We start from the raw sequence: 23,249 nt of genomic DNA on the forward strand, positions 1-23,249 counted from the left end.
AAAAAACGTCATCAGAGTACACTCCGAACGCATCCCAGGAAGAGGGAAGCTAAGATGGTGTTTCAATTTGTATTCTATTTGAGCATCATTAAAATTAAGAGTGCAGCCTCCCCAACTTCTCTGTCCAGCAGAAATACTAAATCATATTTCTTTGGAGGCAATATGTTGGGGTGTTCAATTCTTTGACTTTGACTGAGAATACTGCAGATTTTCTGCTGTAGTGTGGTTTCGGGGTGAATCAGGACCTTATTCAATTTTGACCGTTCTGGGAGCAGTGGAGCTAAAAATAGTTCTCATTTGTTCTATTAAATGCCACGAATCGACTGAAACAAATGATGCAATGCAATTTTGTTATTCTGTTAAGCGCCGGGCCGTCGTTACCTCCAGAGGTAGATGCCAGGGTGACTAGCATCGCATTGTATCACTGCTTACTTTTCACCATTGCCATTTCTCGTTATTAGTTTTTCTGTAACTAAGAAACCAACTGCAGAATAGCTAATCTGCTTCCTGTTTACACTGGCACGCACATGCTCACTGTACATGAATGGCCACGTGATATGCATTTTCAGGTGCCTTAATACGGATGGAGATTACTACTGCTTCGCAACATTTTGTCTCATCATAATTGTGTATATATATATATATATATATATATATATATATAGCAGTGTCCCCCGCCCCTCCTGAAAAGTCAAATTAATTTTTATTTTTCATATAATGCCAAACAGAAGTCATTAAGGTCACTTTCCTATCCACCTTATTCCTAATTGCTGTGTAAAAGATTGTGGATGAAACGTAACGTGATTTGTGAAACCCAACCCTAACCCCCCCAAAAAATAAAAGGAATGACAGACACAAAGACTAGTATGCCAGCAATCAACAAAATGCTTAGTCCAAACAAGCATATATTTCCAGAACACTGTGCAAGTTGCACTGCGGCCAAAGACAGAAAATAACAACAGGATCACACTTCACTGTGGCTGCTGGCAGTGAAGCAGCAAACAAGTAGAATACGATGATTGATGACTTCAGAATTTGAGAACGATGTGCTGGGGAGTGCTGACAACTGCTAACCCCCCCCCCCAGCTTCGGAGAACACATTCAAATGCTACCTAAAGCCCTTGCCTTAACACCAGGAGGTCCCGTGAGAGATTAATGACACTGCACATACAACACTGTACTGCAGACCTCTAACAGAGGGGAGACAGTGGCAGAGATGTAGCACTGCACGAGTGATGAGAAGGTCAAGAAATGAAACCTATTAACTGTGAGATTAAACTTAGTAACAGTTAAGTTTAATCACAGTATAACAATTACAGCCACAATAGACACACACTTTATTTAAAAGCTACAGTAAGACAGACACAGATCTCAACCCTTAATCTCTTTGGTAAATTATTAAGTATTCAGATAAAACTTGATGCATAAAAGATCAGGGGTACTTACATAAGTTCATCCTGGTCACTACAGAGAGGACACAGACAAAAGCGTCTCAAACCTCCAGCTTCTCCTCCGTAAATCCAGCAGGAGACTCCTGCAGATGCACATCGACAGCCTCAGTGCATGACCGCAGCGATCAGTGCTGGGAGGCAGTTGCCCGCACCTTCCTTTCCTTTCTCTGTTCTCAGCACCGAAACAACTGAAACTGCGAGCACAGGTGAGGGGTTGTGAAACGCACCCAGCAGCTACGTCCTAACGCTTCCTCTGCCCAGCACCGGTCTGTGTCCTCCTCTCCCTACATCTTTCTTCAGAATTCATCCCTCCTTCAACTCTCTCCTTACACGCTCATGGGATCGAAGCAAATCCCCTCTGGCTTGGCAGCGATCTGTGTGGGATCTGCAGTTCCGCTACAGCATGGGACTCCTCTGTACTAGCGAACAGCCATCCGCAGTGTAAACTGCTGTATTGGACTTAACCCTTGGGCTGCCACATTGAACCAGAGCAGAATCTATCAATTCTCTCTGCATGTGGCGTGTAACGTACGCCCTTCCTCCCGAGGTGTGCTGCATTTTAACCATTACTTACGCTCATTGAGTCATTGACATGCCACCTGAGATTAGCAGGTCAGTAATTATAATATCATATAAAACACAAGGACATTATATTTTGTATGTTTATAATGTAACAGACTACATACACATAATCACCATTACATCTCAACTCTAACATAAAATTTTGCCAAAATTAATGATAAAAATAAGACTGAATTCAACAACCCACGAAGGAGAGTGGAGGCATGCTTAGAGAAAAGCAAAGGGGCTCTTGTGACTTGTGTAACGTCCCACATAAATCAAGAAAGGTTTCTCAGAGAAATGTTGTCATCTGAACAAAACATGGTGGAAGTAGCCGTGTGTTTCACAGCCTTTTAATATGGATTTCTTGTTTTAAATGTCGTTTTGCGAGGCCGCTGAAACAGACCATTCTTTTGCTTCTGTGGCGTTAGCAGTAGTTAAATGAGCCCAACTCTTTTATGGTAATGAGGGAAATTAACACAACAGCCTCTGCTTAATATAGCCATCAGGAAGGGAAAAGTACATTTATCATATAATAACAAGTTACAGTCACTAACATGGCATTCATCTGAAAATAACACGAAATGTGTTATTTAACAACAATAAATAAGCATTTGCTGCTCATATCTAATCAAGCAGCATTTAGAGGACACTGTAAGACAACTATTCAAGCCTGTTATTTGTTTTCGTAATTGAACCATTTCCCCCCGCCATTGTTAAGTCCTGTGTGTTTTCTACAGAGGATCATACTGCATGACTACACAAACATGTGAAATCATCCCAGGGCAACTTCAAGTGACTGCAGTATGTTCCAACCACATACACTGAGGCGTCCCTTGTTGTCTATGAAGAGCTGCATTCTCCCTAATCACCAACAGGAAATATGTGGTGGACGGAACTGTATTAAAAGCTGTGGCTACTCTTCTCTTCACAATTCAACTCCTGTTCGAGGCCATGTTGAGAAGACAGATGACGCCACACTGACAGAAACGACTGTGCTTCTGTACTGTATCACAGACTAATGTGGTGACAATTCACTGTGGACTTCATCCAACTACATGACATGATCAGGAGGTTATCCACATAAAGCTCAGGGTGCCGTAGTATGATACTAAATTACAAACCATCTACTCAACATCACATACTTAAACAGCCCTTATTGCCTGTAACATGCTGCTTCTTCATTATAAAAGTGCTGACATTTATGACACCGTTACTACAGATACAGCTTTATGTAATGGCATCATTTGCATGTCCAGTCTTTGTCCTGCCCTCTTTAATTAGGATCAACACCACTGACATATACACACCTACAAAAAGTAAATAGATGAGCCAGCAGAGAACGTTTTTACATAATGCTATTACAGATTTGTTTGTGTTTGTAAAGGAGCGAATGCTAAATGAAAATGTACAACAAATAAAATAAGATGACAGGAAGGGAGTTTGTTTTTTTAAAGCAAAAAAGCAAAAACAGCCAGCTTTGCCAACCAGTGATGTGGTGAAATCACAATCTAATAAAGAGAAGCATCACACAAAAAGAGCAGTACCTCTTTATAAATATTTAGCCCATATTCATCAGTAGTCAATGTATTATTGTAAACAGCAAAGCGAGGCCCAAGGCCATGTGGGTCATGACATCCCACGTATCAGTCAGGATAATGATGGAGTTGGACAAGCTTGACAGTCACTGCTGGCGAAGGGGACGAGTTAAATTTACATCCCTCAGAGCAGAGCCTGAGAGAGGTGACAGATTCCACACATAGCTTGCTCTCTCTACTACCTTCTGCCTACCAGACTCCAATTATCTACACATAGACCATAACATTTGGACAGAAAATTAGACTCAAAATGCTCACAAATGTGTATTACGTGATCAAAAAAATCTAAAAAATTTGATTTACAAATGTGTACAATTATTTGCTGGTATCATTTGAATATGGGGAAGATGTTTTGCTAAATAGAGAGAATAACTTCTGTCATTCCTTATTTAGAACACATGCATTTAAAAACTCTACACAGTAGTCTATACATGTAAATAATATATGGTTTAATTAAGCCAGGGGCAAAATGTGTTTCCCTCCCATTAGAATTCAACATTCATTCATTCAAATGGAATACATATTTGTGACCATTTTCAGTCTTGCTCTCCATGAAAACAGGCATGAGTAGAAACTGAGCGGCTAGTCGCAACAAGTCAGCTGTTCTGCCAGTCACCGTCTTCTTTTGTAATACTTCAATCTTGACTGCAAAATGAAGAGGTGTGATTTCAATCTGCAGAATAAATAAAGTTCTTCCTTTTAACTGAAACCTTTCTGCAAGGACATCACAGGATTTGTACTTCAGACAAATTGGCTTACCATTCAAGCTTTCAGCTTTCTCTCTCTACTGATGCACACATTTTAGTGTTAATCATGTCAAGTTTTCATGTTTGAGAGCACCTAAATGACAAATGCAGCAAAAACAGACTTCTCTCTCTCTCTCTCTCTCTCTCTCTCTCTCTCCAAAAACTTAGACAACATTAATAGCAATTATTACAACAAAGTCTGGTACTCTGCATTGGCTGTTATGTTGTGTAAAAAGTAAGAAAAAACAACCAATTCGAATCGTATTTTATCCATTTTACTATTGCATTTTAAATATTGAGCCAAACTGATATTTTGACCATTAAGGGGCAGCAGAGGTTGTGAACACAACATTGACATTCTATCACCTTTGAGTTGATATGGTATGGTATTGTATGCTTAATGCTTTTTCACTGAAAACTGCAACCAAAAATGATGCTATGAGAGCAGAACAACTGACACCTTAACAATGAGCTTAAACTAAAGCATCCTATTTCACTCTGGCATTTGATCAATTGTGATTATAAAATAATAAAGATGCTTTAAGTAGAAACATAAGTTATTTTCTTGGTAACTGAAGGGTATACTGTAAAAATAAAATAAGAAAACTAAAAGGTTAACATTCTAATTTACATATTAGATGTGTCTAAACCATTTCCAACAAAACAACATACATATAAAGAAAACCATAATAGAATTCAAGTCTTTAACACAGAGTCTATTTTCAGGCTACACAGCTGGAGTCAGTGATTATAACCAGATCCCCAGTGTCTCCTGAACACATGGACCCAGAAATCAGTTCCTGAACTGTCAGCCCAGTGGAAATTATCAGCGCCCAACACAAAGCACACAGGAGGGCAGGAATGTGCTGATAAGCTGAGCTTCTGACCTGCGCCCCACCTCCTTGCAGTCACAGTGATTGAAATAAGGACAACGGAGCCAATGAAACACAGCAATGATAAGGATGTTTCAGGACCGCCGCAGGAAAAAGAGCATTCATGCTAAACGTGACTGATGACTGATTTGTTATGGATCTTCACCTTGATAATTCCACACTCAAAGATGCATGAACGATGGACTTGATCTATAAACGCCAGCTTCTGTATTGGAAGCTTAGGTAATTGGAGCCGTGACCATAATGCAAACATGCCCTGTGTACGCACAGGGACTTACTGTACCACTGGCAACACTGACTTTGATGTCTTTTTTTTTTTTTAAGAAGTGGAGGCTCTGAAGTGACAGCTTTAGCCTTGTATCAGAGCAATGGACTTTCACTGCCCATGGCACCAGCAGCAACAATATTTTGTCCATGAATACAGTAATTGAGCTCCATTAAACAACATGCAGAGTAATGTTTAGTGGACATTAGGTGGAAGGGGGCCCTCTACTATGCTGAAATGTAGAACAGAAACACCTCCTGATTTGAAAAACACAGATTTGATGTAGGAGCTCAGGAGAGGTGTAACAAGAGATGACAAAAATTCATCTTACAATGATACTAATAACACAAATCAATCTGTGACGTAAGCAGCGATATATAGTACCTTAGGATAGTACATGCTGGCTCATTAATAATCCTGTTCCTTTTTATTCTAATGGATTCTCTAGGCTATCTCTAACAACTGGATTGTTGTTGTGTTTACAGTCTCGCAGCGTATTTTTTTTCCCAGCACCCCCTCTCTACACAGCTTGATCATTATACACTTCAAAGAAGTACCTCAGGCCATATACTTTGATCTCCTTAATATGAATTGCCACGCAGGTTTGTTATAACCTGCAACTGGATGAACCCGTTGGTTGTTTTTTTTTAAACAAATGCACAGGTCTACAAAACTGCAGTCAATTTTTACTCAAGTAAGCAAAACATCAGATACGTGTCCTTCTAAAACCGAGATGACTCAGACGACTGCTGTTCCCCATGACAGCTTAGAGCAACATGATTTACAGGCCAGCCATGTGTGGCTGCCCTCCAGCAGCTAGATATTCCCTTCTTCCCAGGCGACATGTTGGCCAAACTCATGGCATGCACAACACACTGTCATATTAATTATTCAAATACATGGTCAATTTATTTACGCAATGAAACGTCTAATGGCTGCCACACATAACATCTGTATTTTGCCTGCCTCCCAGTTGATTTGACCAATCTGCTGCCCTGCCAAGTTGCCACTTCCCATAACATCACTATCATGAGGCAAGCAATGACACATTCAAGTCACAGACTCAAGCTCAGGGAGTCTCACGCTGATGAGAAGTCCTTTCACAGGGGAAGGTGTATCAAAGAAGTATGTAATAGCTAAGGTAGGTAATATCACCGCATGCTGCAAGTAAGATCTTGGGGGTTGCCTTTAAATTCCAAGCATGTAAACAAGACAAAATCGAAAACAAGTCGGAGACAACTCCAGTCGGCGGCGCAGTCCCAGAAAAAGTGGAGGCGACCTGAAGGTGGAGCAGGGTAACACTTGAGAGTGAACATTTTGGTCATCATTGGAATGCTTTCACACATTATGAGATCCAACCAAGGTTGAGACAGATGCTGGACCACCAGGCAGATGTTTTCACTGTTCATTTTGCACACGAGTCATGTCAACTCACTTGACCGCTTTCCTGTTAAAGGATACGGTTCAGAAATGCACCACATCCCTTCCCACCACTGTCACCCTAAATCTTCTTTCAATGCATGATACTGAAAATGACATTAAGTGGTTTACTTGTTTACCTGATTCAAATGCTACTAACTGTCAGTCGAACTGGAACGATACACCACAACGATCCTGCCCGGCGTGATCGATATTCAACAGGTGACGACCGGTGCCTGTACTTCACGTTAGCATAAGTCCCGTCGGCTCCGCTGCAGAGGAGAACAGCGAGATGTGGCCCAGAGGCTCGAAGCCAAACCCCCCGAAGCGCTGGCCCGCGTACTCGCCCCCGGCACGACACTGCGATACGATGATGACAGCTGGTTCGACCGGACGGACGCGGGGGCGCGCGAGCAGGTAAGACCGTGTCGCTGAACTAGAGTCAGCTAATGAGCTAACGCTAGCCAACTTGCTACCTAGCTTCACCCACTTGGGGTTTCACAAACGGACCCAGCATCAAAACACCGCGAGCCGCCGGGTGACCTTCCCCGTAATGTGTAAAACCCGATGTCATCTTTCTGGCCGCCGACCTCACGTCACCGCCCCCTCCTCCTCTCCGCTCGCAGCCCGGCGCCTCATGAAGCTTGCTCCGCACCGTTATACCCCTCCTGCCCGAATCTGCCCGTAGCCGGCCGACATTTTGTTCCGGCGGCTAGGCTAGGCTAGGCTAGGCTAGGCTAGCTCCTCCTCTGCTAGCGTTACCTGGACGCTGCGCGCACTTGACGTGGGGACCACTCGACTCGACCCGCCCGATGACAGCTCGACATCCCGTGACCCAATGTCACCGCGTACGCAGGCTCCGGAAAGCACCGGGGCGACGAGCATCTGTTATTCACGCTCGCGAGTAGAAGACACCGAGCGCGTTCTGGGGGTAACTAGCTCACCGCTTAGCATAGCGCGCAGATGCAGTTTCGCTAGCGGCCAAGTTACCTCCGCTCGCCCCGTTATCGGTCGCTCTCACCCGCTCGGGAGACGCACACATCCAGGCAGCTCCAGCGAAAAACGCCCCCCCCCCCCTCTCCCCTCCCCCCGATAACGTACTCACGGACAGATCGAGAAACCCATTCACCTTGTTCGAAACAACGGTCCTCGCGCCGAGCTTGCGATCAATGTTACCGGGGAAGAAACGTCAATATGTTTCTAGTGTGGCTCCAGAGCCGCAGCAGCCGCCGCACTGGCAGTGGATGAAGCCTTCCGTCTCCCCCCCTCCGCTCTCACGCTCCGGCTGCCGCGGTGACAGTGACAGGTTCGCCTGGAAGAAACCATTCCGGTCTGTCCGCAGGGGGCCGAGCAGCGTCAAGCGCCATTCCAGCGTGACATCCCACTCACCGATGAGGGTGAACATGGTGGTAGTGTCCCCTTAACGTATCAACCTGCCACGTGTCATAATATATCCACTGATTACTCTGGAAAACACCCTGATAAAAACAATATTACAGAAGTCTCGTGCACGGGCAGAAGAGTCCCAACGCATGAATACTTACTGTGATGTAATAGCTTGTTCAATACTAAACCCTAATAATATGATTTATGTTTAGTCTCCATGTGCAACTATTGCTACTGCCCTGTATATAGTATTTATATACCTTTTTTTATTTAATGTTATTATTTGGTACACCCTAACCCTTTTTGTAAATTTCTTTCTATATTCTTCTGTCCACTTTGCTGCTGTAATGCCCAAATTTCCCCACTGTGGGACGAATAAAGGTATATCTTATCTTGTCTTCATAATGTTAAATGAGTATCACAATTATATTATTAATATGATAGGCTAAGATGAGTTTTAACAAACTAGCCTGACCCATCTGTTTTTGAAGGATTGAGGACAAGCATCTTTAAGCATTAACTCTAAGCATTAACAATAAGTTGGTTTTTTTACACCTGTTTTTAAGCATTAAGCGGCAGGATACAATAGATATCCCTTGTTATTGTCTTTTCATCCACAACTTCACACCCGTATGCAAAAATAAATACATAAGGTGGTTTGACTGATTAGCCATCCTTTGAAACAAAGGACTGGACGAGGAGAAGATGGTTTATATTTCATGCCTTGTATGTCTGTGCAGCCTACGTGATGTATGTATGCGGGCATAATGAGGAAAGCACCAAAATATATTTTCAAAACATCGGCTCTGAAAAATATGCTATGCAGGATGCAGATTAGAGGCCCATAATGGGCTAGATATTTTACTTTAAAGTTATATTGCCTTTGCTGCAAAGATCCATTTGGATAACACTTTTAACTACAGCAAACATAAAGTCTTTATTGGGAAAGCTGAGGTAGGCTACTTAAGTAGTAATGACATGCTGCATAAAGCCATTTAAAATGCAGAGGATAGAACTTAAATGCACCCCATAGCCACGAGGCTCAATACTCCATCCCATGGGGTATACAGATTTAATCAATATACAGTAGAATGTAAATTGTGCACTGCACCAAACCCCACTCTTAAGACTCTATCACATCCTCTTTGATTCTGTGCGGGTGTTTCCTGAAGAACCGTATTCTGTGCAGCACCTTCTGTTGTGCATTTTATCACTTTGAGATTGCGTGACCGTTCGTGTCACCTCTACCTCTGGCACTAATGAGCGTAGGAGAAGATAGGGGCTGAATATAATGCCGGAGGAGCACAGAGGTCCTGCAATGTTGCTGATGTAAGGGGACTTGCCGCAGATTCCATTGGAGGATCGGAGTGAGGAGGGGGGGTGGGGGCATCTTGAATAGAGTAATGTGAGTTGGCCAAGGTCATAAGAATTAGATAAACAAGGGCAGTCATACATATCCTGTGGGGAAACAAAATATGATGAACGGGGGGGATATGTCGTGAAATTTAAAGGAAACTCAACAGAAAACAATTAATTCCTCTGTATCCTGCACCGCAGCAGTTTTGTTGAACAACAACAACAGACAAACCTTTGGCTATATGGTTAGATGATGCTAGGTGTCATCATTAGGTATCATCGCGTTTACAATAGTAAAACCTGCTGAAGTATTGAGGCAGAGAAATATGATCAAGCTATCAAACCCCTCTGGAAATGAGTGAATGCTAACTTTCTTTCCCCACCATCTTGCACACGTGATTGAATTGGCTTTGATGTGGACATGTGCCGCTTAATGTATCTCTGTTGAAGCCCTTGAAATACCCTCTGTCAATGCTACAGTCTTTGCATCACTGGCTCCAGCAGCACAGAGGGAGCTTCACATGCCGTGCAACAGAATTACGCAGACCCTTCTCTCTCCCGTTAGCACACTCATATACACAGACAGCATCCAAACCAGAGTATGACTGCGGGAACAAATCATACGAGTGGAAAAGCAAATTAGAAATTCACAGCAGGTAGGCTTTTAGAGAGCACTGCCCCCGATGGTGAGTGAGTCACCTCTCAGCTGTGCGGGTCAGAAAAACAGCCTACTAAGCAAAGGTTGGCGTGACTATGTATGAGCTTTAATGACTGCAGCTATTGAATGACATGACAGACGTTAAACATAGCCCTGCAGCAGAGGAGAATAAATGCATTTGTCCAACGGCAGTGTGAGAGAAAAGATGATATGTGACACCATGCAGCCAATGCTGCAAGATGATACTCATAACTGTGCGCTTCTTATCTTGTTATCAAGTCTTTAGTTCTACAAATTGAAATACATCAATGTAATACCATAATGGAGTGAGCTGGCCACTGTACAGAGGCTTGTGTTTCTGTGATTTCTGTGTCGTCCTCTGTCAGTATCTCTGACCTCTAGCATGAGACAGCAGCATACTGAATTGACAGCCAACCCATTGGTTCAGGACAGGAATCTCTTGGACAAGGTTTCATAATTACACATGATTAGATGGTGCAGCACATTCAGAGATGGAAGGGAGAGACCCGGGCCTATGACCAAGCAAGCATGAGATATTTTGCAAAGTCAGCAGTAAAAATATAACACTTATTCAAAAGTGCTTTACAAAAGAATGAAGGGTGACCTCGATGAAGCAGAGCGGAGGATGTGCAGCAGTAAAATGCAGTTTGGCTACAACCTCCTGTTCTCTGTCCAGCTTATTAGCAGCTGATTTTACAGTTTGTGATTATAGCACCTGCCTCACAGGAAAAATATTGTATCTTGCATCTCAAGTATAAAATTTCAACTGCATTAGAATACACAAATAATCATAATTTCAATGATAATGATGCAGTCGGCTTTGCTCTCTTTTGGGATTTTGTGTGCTTGGCGTGAAGGCAAACTCTGGGTGTGCCTTTACTAGAGAATGGTTACAATAACCATGGCCTTGTTGTGATGAAGAGTTCCTTTATAATTCTTTCAGGTGTCTGTATGTTGTTTCTCCGAAATTGTGCTCGTCTATGGTGGTCTCAGCCTGGTTTTGTATTTACAAATGTGGTCAAGTAAATCAGTGTCTCGCCTCTGTGTCTGCTATAATTCAAAAGTGATAGGAACAAACTGCTTGCATTCATGTTTATCATGTCATTTATTATCCCAGTCAATATTCTATTGCATAAGTGTGTATTTTTAAAAAACCCAAAAGCTACAGGCAGCTAAAACACCAAGAGACAAACACCATCGGACACTAAAGTAGTGAGTATCAGAGCTAAAAAAAAATTGAAAAAGGATTTGCACAAAAGAAATACATATTTGTTAAGATTCCTCAAATGAAAGTATAATCTCCATCTCATTTTTCCCACCAACAGCTGAGAGCTCAGATGTATCAGGTGACATTAAATGACCTCACATTCCCGGCCTGCGAATCATGTGACAACAGGCCACCAACATCCAAATCCTCTGTGGATCAAACTACAGCATCATGCACAGTCGAAAAGACGCAATCACCTAAGTATATTTATCCAAGGAGAAGAGCACCAGTGCTAATAAAGATGAACCATTCCAATCAGTTAATGTGGATGCATGTATGGCAGAGAGGTTTTTTTAGCAGCAAAACTGGGAATTGAATTATTCAGCCTTTGAATACATGCCCATATCATACACTGCAGAGATAACCGTGATTTCCTGAGGGGTGAATAATAGCAGAGGGATCACGATCAATCCAATTGTGATTTCACAGACAGCTGGAAATGGTAACGATTACTGATGTTTAATTATCTTTGTCAATGAACCATAAATACTCTAAAGCTCTTCACATCTGTACAATCTACCGTGTTGTTCAAAAACACAGGATACAACAAATGATATAAACTGCAGAGTGGAATAACCTTACACACAGTGTGACCTATGATGTACACTTCCAGTTAAATTATTAATGAAGTGGCTGTAATATTTTATCCCCCATCACACAGGCCTTTAAATTAGTTTGGATTCATAAGTGGTTGTCTATTCATGGCCGTTTCCCAAGAGAGCAACCTTGTTCAGGAGGAGAGTAAAGCAATTAGAAGCCTTGGTGGTCTGGGATCAGGTGCTCCATTCAGACCAGGCCGAGGGGAACTGTGGAGGGCAGGTGATGGGGTAACAGTGACAGGAAGAAAAAAGAGAGAGGAATTACCCAGGGGCAATTTACCGCACTGCGGTAAGAAGCCATACAATAGTGTACTGCTTCTCAATTCAACCAGAAAAAATGAATTTAGACACAACTACAGTTTGACTCATTGATAAATCCAGTAAGGAGAAAAATTTTTAAATTTACAACAGAGTCAGGTACAACAAAGAAGTGTGGGGAAGCCTTTTTGGAAAACCCCAACCACATGAGCGTCAGTAGACCTTCAACTAACACCTCTTCTCTTTATAGTGGCTGCAAAGCCTACAGTTTATTTCATATGTATATTGGCGAACACTACAGTGCTTCCATCACCAAAGATGAAAACTAAACATCCCAATATCCAATATAGCAACTGCACATCCAACACCTCTTCCCTCTGTCCCTCAGCTATGCAAACATGGATGTTGCACTGTGCCCCCTGTATGTTTCGGTAGTAAAACTCTGCCATCTGCAGGACTCCAGCTGAACATTATTTATCTGCTCAAGCCTGGCTGTGTCAAGCCGTGCAAGAGGCAATCTATACGAAGAATTATTTATGGTGGCATGACAACAAGCGTGAGGAGAGTGGTCCTGCGTGATTTCCACCCCTGCTGGCCGATGATGTGCACATGAACTGACGGAGGAAGACACAAGAAGGAGTTGGGGTTTTTCACCCACGGGCCTGCCGTGATGGGATGCTCCTGAGTCTAAACAGCATATGGTGCCTCCTTGGGCATCAACACACATCCTACATGTCGAGCAAACATGGCAGGCTGTGTCTGCCATGTCTCTCTCACTCACTCACACACACACACACACACACACACACACACACACACACACACACACACACACACACACACACACACACACACACACACACACACACACACACACACACACACACACACACACACACACACACACACACACACACACACACACACACACACACACACACACACGTTGTGATGTGTCTAATCTCATACAATTTCAAATCAATACTGTATGCTTTGACACTATAGTTGGCTTTTATAATTCACAGTACATGTTGCCGGATTCAACCAATCAATTAAACAGGAGATAGAATCATGGCATAAAAACTGATGATAATAAACAATAGAAGTGAAATGACAATTCAATCAACCAAAAGCCAAACATTTTCAGAGACCGGCTCCTTAAATGTTAAATGCTTTTTTCTGTTTATTTTGTTGTAAACGTAATATTCTTGAGATATAAAGACGTGTTAATTACAGAGTATTGTTTTTTATTTGATATTTTCATAAGATTTCAATACATTTTAAGCAGATGAATAAATCCAGATGGAGTGTATTTGCCGTCTGTAAAATTTCATTGTAGTTGCAGTGAACAAAAGAAAAATATTGCCTCCAGAAAAACAGTGCGTTCACCTCATGATAATTAATCCAAAAAAACAATATAATCTACAGAGCATCCACAACTGGGAGCGTCAGACCCTGTGATTGATTAACTCGTCTTAGCACGACCACTCCAGTGTTTCATTCTTCATGCTTGACTTCCCCACCATGGCCACCATCTTGATTCCTACAAACATTACATCATCCTGCTCGTTGTCCTTCACTTGACCCAACACTCAAGTGCTCAAACGGGTGGAATAACATGAACATCAAGCCCTCCTTGAAAATAAGGCAAAATTAAAATAGAAGCCTCTTACTGTGGTATTAATAGACGCAGACAGTATTTTTTTTGGAACACAAAATATTGTATGTGATGTTGGCTTGGTGCAACATCTAATTTCACTAATGTCATAAATCATGTGGGGAAGTCAATAGAGTTGTTGGGATTTATGTGGGCTCGAGTCGTCTTTCTGGAAATTATTTGTTGTAGATGAGGGACACGAGGACGACCATAAAAAGATTTCAAACGCACGAGTCATTCTCTCCAGATCTTCCACTGACAACCGAGGACGCAGCTGTTTGTAACATTAACATTAAAAATCAAGTTTTAATTGGTCTTTTTTTTAATGTTTTAATTTCAGGGTGAAGCACTGCTGCAGAGGCTGTGAAGTCCAGATGTGATGATGGTACATGATACACACAGTGCTTACAGTGACCTGCCATATGTCCCATCAGAGGACACATAGGTAGGTCTCGATCCTGAGTCACAGCCTCCAGAAACATACTCAACATCTGCCACCCCCTCAGAGAAGTCCATGAGATCAGGCACGCCACCTTTGCAGGATGGCATCACGCATGGCCAGCTCCAAGTCACTGACACATACAAACCCCCTACATCACCTCTAACCACCCCCCAGTGCTCATCACCTATAGGACAACAAAAAAAAATCATCCATTCAACTCTGTTCTTGCATAACAGACCTGTCTCACCTAGAGAAAATCAGCTGCAGCTCCAATCACAGTGCTTCCCCTCTTCCCCCTCTCCTCCTTCCAATAAGGCCTCCTACAGTGTTAGTGGTGATAAATCTCCTGCGCCCACCCCCCATGCTCTCCACGACCTGCCCTCTCTCCATTTCCACAGCTTTTGTGGTGTGTCTCACTCAGGTCCAGCCCTCCACTCCCACCCTCGCGCACCTCCACGCCTTCATCACACGGGAACAATCTCCCTCTAACGGCCCCTGAATATGCAGATTGGTTAATTCAGCTGCAGTTGCTCTCCCCGTAAACGCATCTGCAGCACTTTTCCGAAGACTGAGCAGCGAAGAAATGCTTACGCTGGGCCTTTTTTTGGTGGTGGTTGGGGGGGAGCGCGTCTGTCCGCGGCAGACTGCAGCCAAGGATTGGAATTTAGAAGTGGGATGGGGCAAGCAGAACTAATAAGAGATTAAGACTCTGACCGAGGCAAAGCTCAAGGCCCGGTTTGATGACTGATCCTGATCTGTTAAGGAGTAATTAATTTAATTGCGTTTTTCATATTGGCTTAGTTGTATCTCCTGCTAATACACGCTGAGATTCTCTGCAGCTCACCTGGTTTCAACCTCTGCAGTAAATATTCCTTTAACGTTTTCAAAAACAGCTGAGAGGGCAGGAAAAATTCTGCACAGATCGTTCCCAAAATCAAAAACAGCAACCTCAGTTTACCATCCAAAATGCACCAGGGCTACCAAGTAGGTTCTGGGTGTGTAAATGATCATTGTAATGATGAAATACAATGCACATAAAGATGAGCTGCAAAAACATTGAACACATAGCAAAGAAGGAAACTGGAAAAAGATGACAGGATTTTTATCAATAATCCCAGATTTTTTTAGAACAGAGAAAAGTCATACAGAGTGGTTTGATATCAGAGATTAGTGCTGTAAATAATAACAAGATACTATAAGAGAATATCATTTTGTCTATCAGGTGGAGTAATGTATCTCCCAAATAAACAGAAAGGAATAGTGTAAACGCTGCCGCCGTGTAATGAGAGTAGGTGTTGCTGATGAACACTGCAAAATAACTTCAGCTATACACAAAGGCATTAGGTGCATAAAAGACTGTACAACCCCCCCCCCCCTTCTCCATCTCTGTTGTGCTTTCTGCAGCCTTAGCACTAAAATCTGATTCAAGCTTTCTGTGAACAAGTATGCCGCTTGCCAACACAAATGACAGCAGGAGTGGGCCAGGCGCCAAAGTCATCCCCTGACTATCAGAGAGAAAAGCAATCAAAAGAAGCAATCGATACAAACAAAGTCTTAACTACTATTGATTATTTAGCTCTACGCTGATGGGCAATGATAGTTATGGAGCTAAATGAATACACTCATTTGATTAATATCTTCATTTTTCTGTTGAAACAGCCAATCAGGGAAAATACTTTTTTCATATTAAAACGAGTGCCCATCATCCAGCGGCACAGAGGCAGTATCGTGTCTGTTGTGACATTTCCGTAGGATGCAATTGAAACTGCTCCTCAGCTCAGCATCCTGCAGTCTCATCACTCACTGTAAGGCGGACCGTTATTTCCATCAGCTGCATTTGAGTTCGGGCAAGTCAGCAAGTTTTCCTCTAGTGCACACGCAGCCTGTACAAAAGAAATATACCGCGGAAAGGCCAGAAGCCCTTAGCTTGAGCCCTCGCTCTCTGGTGAGATAGTGGCGGGCCACAAAGACAAATGACCGTGATATGGTTAGTCACCGTGACTTAGAGAGCAGGAGGTGATGTGAGAACAACAGTGACATTGAGCTGCTTTTTGCTCTCAGATGAAGGCTCACATTGTCTGTGTATGGCTCAAAATCAAGGCCACCATTAATCTGTCAATTACAGCCTAAAAGCATTCACCTCCAACATATCAATGTCAGGTTTACTAAATGGGAGCTGAAGAGGGATTTTGTAATTACATTGGAAATGTAGGTCTTTTGCTCGCTCAATCATATCAATTTATTTTTCTGACTGAGACAGCGCCTGATAAGCACTGTGATATTTTCACTGCTTTTAAATGTGGCCCTGTTGGTGCGGTCTGCTCACTGCTCCGGATTAGACTGAAATAACTACTGATGGATTGCCATGACATTTTGCACAGACTTAATGGTCGTCAGAGGATGAATCCTGCCGCGCTGACTTTGGTGATCCTCTTACTTATCTATCACCAGCAGCAAGTTGGCATTTTTGCCTGTTTGTGTACTACTGTATCTCAATAACAAGCACATGGATTGCCATTACATTTGACACACATGTCCACATATTGCCCAGTTGATAAATCCTAATAACTTTGGCAATTCCCTAACTTTTCATCTACAGCGCCACCAGCACGTCCACATTTTCAATTTATCTAGTGAAAAATCGAAACATCCGCTGGACGGATGACACAAAATGTGATGGTGCCCAGACTTTTTCCTCAAGTGACACCAGCATGTGGTTGACATTTATGGTTTGAAGGGAAATTTCCTCATCTCCCTGCCACCCTCAGGATGAATTATTATCACTTTGATGATCCTCTGACTTTTCATCAAGTGCCATCATCATGCCAAAATTATAATTTGTCCACTATTGGTCCTGTTAACAAATCTGCATGTCAGCCAGTGGCCTAAAGCTCTGTGACACACACCACCGCTGAAGTGGAAGTACACCAGAGTTTAAGATAAACTCTCAAGATACATTGAATTGTACATCAAAGAAATTTTGTTTATGAAATGCACATTAACAAACAAAGTTATTTCAAGCTGCCGCAAACCAGCAAAAGTCTATGTTACTATTGCTGACCAACCATCTATGAATAATTCAACGAGCTCAGTGCTTCTGTGGTATCCTTTGATGAGATGGAGCATTTCAGATGAATTGACAGTCAGGTTAAGCCATAAACACAATATGATTCCCCTGAGGCTGAGGAACCTCCTGCAGTCTACTGCTGTCTGGAAACAACAAGGTAGTTGTACGCATTACAACGGTGTACACTTTGATTTGCACAGATCAAAGCTCCACATCAAAAAACACTGCTTTGTGAATTATAACACCTTATGTATGTAAAAACAGAAGATATTTCATGATCATTTAGTGAGATTAAAAAGACAAGACATGTAAGAGTATCTGAGGACATTTTGAGGCATTTCATGATTGAGAGACTTGGGACACCTAAATGTGAAAGTCATTTACCAAATGTGATTATTAACGTAGAGTGTGTGCCCATCTATTAGCAGCTTTGGTGCAAAAAAACAAATTTGTTTTTATTGACCAGTAAAGAGAGTATTGATTCTGAATATCCTGTTTATCTACTTGGCATAAATTTAGTTATCAAGTGTGGAAATGTCGCTTTACCATTTTAATCCAAAAACAGAAAAGAAATGGATCAGTGATCAAAATTCAGAGAGATTAAAGGTTCTGACTGATCCTGAATCCACGATTTCCTTCTTAATGTGGGAGTGAGCACATCTGTGTACCAAATTAAAGTAACAGACTCTTTTATGAGAAAACTAATACCACTCGTATTTTGTATGGTCAATATGAAGCTACAGCCAGCAGCTAGTAACCTAGCATTAGGTCTGGACACAGTGGGAGACAGTCTGGCTCAGTTTCCTGAGCTAAATAAATCCACCTTCCAGCAGCTCTACAACTGCATACGATATAAAAGGCATTGTTACCCAAAAATGATTCTTTTAATTAAGAAAACATTCTGACATGATAAAGGAGCAGCAATAAAATATCTTTCTGAAAGTGTTGACAAAAGAAAGAAGAAACCCTTTACCACTATCTCTAAACTGTTAATGTGAATCGAATCAAATGCCATACACACGACCCATGCATAATAATGATAGGGCCCTCTAGGGCTATGAAAATGATCTGCAGTTTGCGAGAAATTATCATTTGTGATGTGTCTCTGCCATCATCACTTGAAATCTTTGTGTAAGCAGTGCTCATAATTCGCTTCGTGGTGTAAAAGGCTCCGGAGGGCAATCCCTGATATGTTGCATCTCTTCTTAAAGTATCCTTTAATAATTACACTTTATCAGTATCTTGATTCTTATGTATGGTATATCTAGATGATAGTAGAAGTTGTTTGGACATATCAAATAACAAGTCTCTGTATTTGGCGTATGGTTGGACTAATATGTTGGAGGTCTTTTCTTCACCAATCAAATACAGATCTCAAGTCAGATGGCTGTATTGTTCCTTTTGTACATTTTGGTCATGCGTTAGTGTGTCTGTGATCGGGTGATTCAGTCCATTGATGCATTGTGTTTGCAGCACACTTACATTGGAGTCAAGGAGATCAATGCTGTCCAAGCTCTTGCTCCGGTGGATGCGGCCCTTGATGCGGCGGAGTGATGGCTTGCCCTGAATGGTGCTCACTGAGGAGGCTGCTGTGACGGAGCCAGCGGTTGGGCTGGGGTGTATCCTGAAGTCAACACGGAGGGAGCATGAGGAGGAGGAGGACAAAGAGAAACCACAGCAGTACATCAGGGCAAGTCAGTGCACACCCAGCACAGAAGGACAAAGTGCCACAGGCAAGACGGAAGAAGAGTAAGAAAAAAAACAAAAACACTTGTCACGCTTCTGCTTTTTAAAATGCCACAGTCCCCCGCTGGATAAAATGGCATTTAAAGAAATCTATAATTGGATTTAATGTCACAGAGGCCCTGTAGGGGAGCTGGTTCAAGCTCAGGAAGCACTGCAGCTTCAGCCACTGATGGCCTGCGCTGCTCCATGGGGCTCACCAGTCAGACTGTGGCTGGTTCCTGGTGGGATGTGCATAAGAGGCCCAGTTGGCAGACCGATCATCGATACTCTCAGGAAACGTTTTTCCCTTCACAAATGACATACTTAATAAATAACACCGATAGAGCCCTGCTTAAACCCCTATGCCTCTGATTCACTTTGTTTTTCACATGCGTTTACCTTGAAATTAATCAGCCGTGTGGGTACGAATAAATCTGGGCCAAAATGAGAATTAAGTTTATCAATCAGTCGATCCATCTAGCGCAAGGGGTCAGTTTGTAGACCAGCCACATCTATTGTCCTTATCCACAGTGCATAAACAGTTTATCAGTAGCAATTTTTAACAAGGCACCATTTAAAAAGGGTTGATAAATTGTAAATAATGTGACTAAACCCTAATTAATAATTGATACATAAATTATCAATATTTTGTAGATCAATTGATAAGAATCACTGGTATTCCAAATTTCTTTTTAGGAAATACCTGGCTGGCAGGTGTTTAGCTCTTCTACTTGAAGATAATGCAGCTGTAAATGTCCGTAATCTATTGATAATGCTGTTGGAAGTCACATCCTAGTTGTTAATGTTGTTAATTGATTAATCAACCGGTTGAGGAGCTGAAAAGTAATCAGCACCTTTTTTTGATAATTGAATAATCATTTGTCATATTTTAAGCAACAATACAAAAATTTAATTGGTTCCAGCTTTGAAGATTGTTGGTGCTTTTCTGTGTTTTATATCGTTGTAAATTGTAAATCCTTGAGTTTGTCACTGCTGGCTGCACAAACTATTTAAATAAGATGACATTTGTTTTTTTGGAAATGTATCAATTATTTTCCCACTATATTCTGACATTTAAAGACCAAATGAATTTTCTATTAACAAAGAATATAAAAGGAAAATACTTGTTCTGACAACATTTGTGCCACAGAAGTAATTAAGAATAGAATAAGCGGTTTGCCATTATTGTCCATTATTGTTCCTACAACATGGTGTACCTCAGATTTGTATTATTACCGCTTCTTCTCTTATCCTCTTCTCTTCCTCTCTATCACTCCAGTCCATTCTCTCATTGTCATATAGGACAGTCACTCTTAATGAGGATTTACCTAACACAATATTCAATGAGGAAAAGAATCCTGTCTGCACAGTGCAGCTCAGGGACAGTAGATATCCATTAGCGTGCTCAGCAGCAGGCCGCCAGGAGCTCCTGAGGTTTGGAGACTCAGCAGGGGAAATTATGAGAGAGAGGAATGAACAAAGATGGGGGGAAAGAGAACGTCACCTTCCACTTTCTATCTGCATTAATTCAATAGCTGCCTGGAGCGCAGCAAGGTCCTTACTGGCTGCAAATGCAAGGTAGAAGCCCCCTGCAATGTGTGCAGTCAATTACAGGCGACCTCAGATTGTTCTCATAAACAACACAACAAACATGACTAATGAGAAAAGCTGCTTGGACTGTATCACGGGCCCGGTGCAGCCGTTCACATTCAGAGGCTTGTTTCTTGGATGTTGATTCTGAAATGGACTCGAGCCAAAACTCTCCAGGCCACAAAGGCAGAATGTAACACGGTGCCAGCAACTGTGCCGACTCAGAGATAATGTGCACTGAATGATTTCACGTTGCCTCTTTGATGAATTCTCCTTCTTCGCTATGAAATATGCACGTGTAATGTGTTTCACTTGTGGTTTGACAAAATATATAAAACTGTGACATTGAACATTAACGTCTCCTTTTCACTTTGGTTTTCCAGTACATTTTGTCCTTTTTATGACACGCACTCGTGGAGTAGGGCCACATTTTAGTCTTTGGGAAGTGGATCCTGCCAAGAGTTGGGCCCATATGACAAGATCGATGCCACTTTAATGTCTGTATGCTAATTATGATGCATACAGCCAGTAGGTCTTATCCTATCTTAGCATAGCATTGAGGCTGGAAACAGTGGAAAGCAGCTCGCCCAACTCTTCCAAAAGGTAAGCGGCAGTTTTAGGAGGGGTTATGTGTGAAATAATTTCTTATATTCTGGAGTCTTAGTGTAACTGTTGTTGATACTCCCGGCCAAGAATTCCCTTTGGCACTAAAACTGCAACTTTTCAGTTTTATATGACATTGAGAAACAAATGAGAAATGAGATGATAATGAGTCCTGCTACTGAGGAGATTGTGTCACGTTTGCACAGAGCCAGATGAGCTGCTTCACTGTGGTCCCAGTCTTTGTGCAAAGCTAAGCTTACCGACCGCCGCTGCAGGCGGTAGCCTCATTAAAATACAGACACAAAGTGTGGTTTTCGATTTCCTCATTTAACCCAAACATGATAAAAGGGCAGTGTATGATGTCGTATTTTAATTATCTGTTGGTGTCAGATGGTAGATTTTTAGCAACATTGGTCAGATGATTGCGGTTTGGATGGTTGGTGATACAAATGTGTCTGCTCGGCCCTGATGCGGAGACTACGTTGGAGTTTGGGACATTTGGTAGTCTCTGCGAACATTGCACCGTCAACTACAGTGTGATAATGAAGTTCACAGATAAGGTCGAGCAAAAAGGCCTGATCCCATTACAAAGAAAGACCGACGGGGGCACACATTCATCAGCTGCGGGACTTTATGCCGCAATTCTCTTCCCTCTCTCTTGGTTTTGCCTGGAGGAGCCATCAAGTGCGATTAGTTTGAGCAATAAAGGCGACTGCTTAATCGGCAGGTCAATAGGCAATGTTACACTTCATTCTTCCCGTCTCGGTACAGTGCTACTATAACACTTAACAGGGAATAATCCTGACCAGTGTCTGACTCACACACGCGCAGACACACAATCGTGTTCATCTGATTCAACCACTGTGCGAACAAATGAGCTATCCCTACACTCCGACCACTCTGCTTTTGTTCGAGATAAAAGGTTCAAGTTAAAAATAAACAGGAAATATTACATAAACACAATAGACTTGTTGTATTATCCCTGCAGGCTTGCAACAGAGTGTAAAGTTCATTAAGTCAGGTTAATGCCAATCTTTGGCTGTGTGCAGGCGGGGGAATGGGTTTTTAAGACTCCAGGCAAGAGGAACATCTGTTTGCAAAGACTAATCCCAATTTAAAAAGCTGCTGCTGCCGCCGCTGCTGCTATTCAGTCTTTATCAAAGGCAAGCAGAGCTGTGTCTCCTCTAATTTTGGGAGAATATGATGCACATGGCTCACGCAGTCTCTTGCTCCCCGGCTGGGTAAAGTGTTTAGGCAGAGCAGTGTGTAATCTCACTGCCACACGCTGTGAGATCAGCGGAACAGGAAGCGGCTCTGATCATTTGACCAGAAATGGGACAGATTATTAATACTGCAATTATGTAAAAAGCAAACCTTAAAAAACAGGATTCATGAATTATACAGTGAACTGTTTCTTTATATAAATGCAATGGAGCCGGGGGGGGTTTCTGTTGACACTGGTGTGTCTTTCGGTGCCATCACATCCTGTCATACATCTATATGCTAAATGATAATGAATGGCAAAAATCCTTTCCAAATCCTTACAACGTAATTAATAGATTTTTCTCAATTGTTTATGCTTCAAAGTCAAACTTAGTAACAACTGGCAATCATGTTATCAGAAAACAGATTACTCATATTCAACACGATTCACAATCAGGTTATACGAGAGAGAAACGCAGCAAAT

The 23,249-nt window shown here is 42.2% G+C and overlaps 1 protein-coding gene and 1 long non-coding RNA gene across 18 annotated transcripts in view; one reads left to right on the top strand and one right to left on the bottom strand.

Moving 5' to 3' along the window:
- The window catches only part of tjp1b (tight junction protein 1b), a 54,650-nt gene that overhangs the window by 21,826 nt on the left and 9,575 nt on the right, over positions 1-23,249 (bottom strand). For 13 of the 17 annotated variants that reach the window (XM_047333118.1, XM_035641300.2, XM_047333105.1 and 10 more), the window contains one exon: positions 19,127-19,268. In XM_047333118.1, coding sequence (XP_047189074.1) covers positions 19,127-19,268 — 142 coding nt within the window. Of the gene's footprint in view, positions 1-1,446; positions 1,864-7,073; positions 7,206-7,695; positions 8,007-8,062; positions 8,336-19,126; positions 19,269-23,249 lie in introns of those variants that run through there. The other 4 variants (XM_047333116.1, XM_047333115.1, XM_047333114.1 and 1 more) reach the window with 4 other exon arrangements.
- Positions 7,079-21,309, top strand: LOC118314727. Its single transcript, XR_004794708.2, has 3 exons — positions 7,079-7,350; positions 14,476-14,520; positions 19,118-21,309. It is a non-coding gene; the product is annotated as an uncharacterized LOC118314727 (long non-coding RNA).

This window comes from Scophthalmus maximus, chromosome 7, assembly GCF_022379125.1.
Source record: "Scophthalmus maximus strain ysfricsl-2021 chromosome 7, ASM2237912v1, whole genome shotgun sequence".
NCBI classification, from domain to species: domain Eukaryota; kingdom Metazoa; phylum Chordata; class Actinopteri; order Pleuronectiformes; family Scophthalmidae; genus Scophthalmus; species Scophthalmus maximus.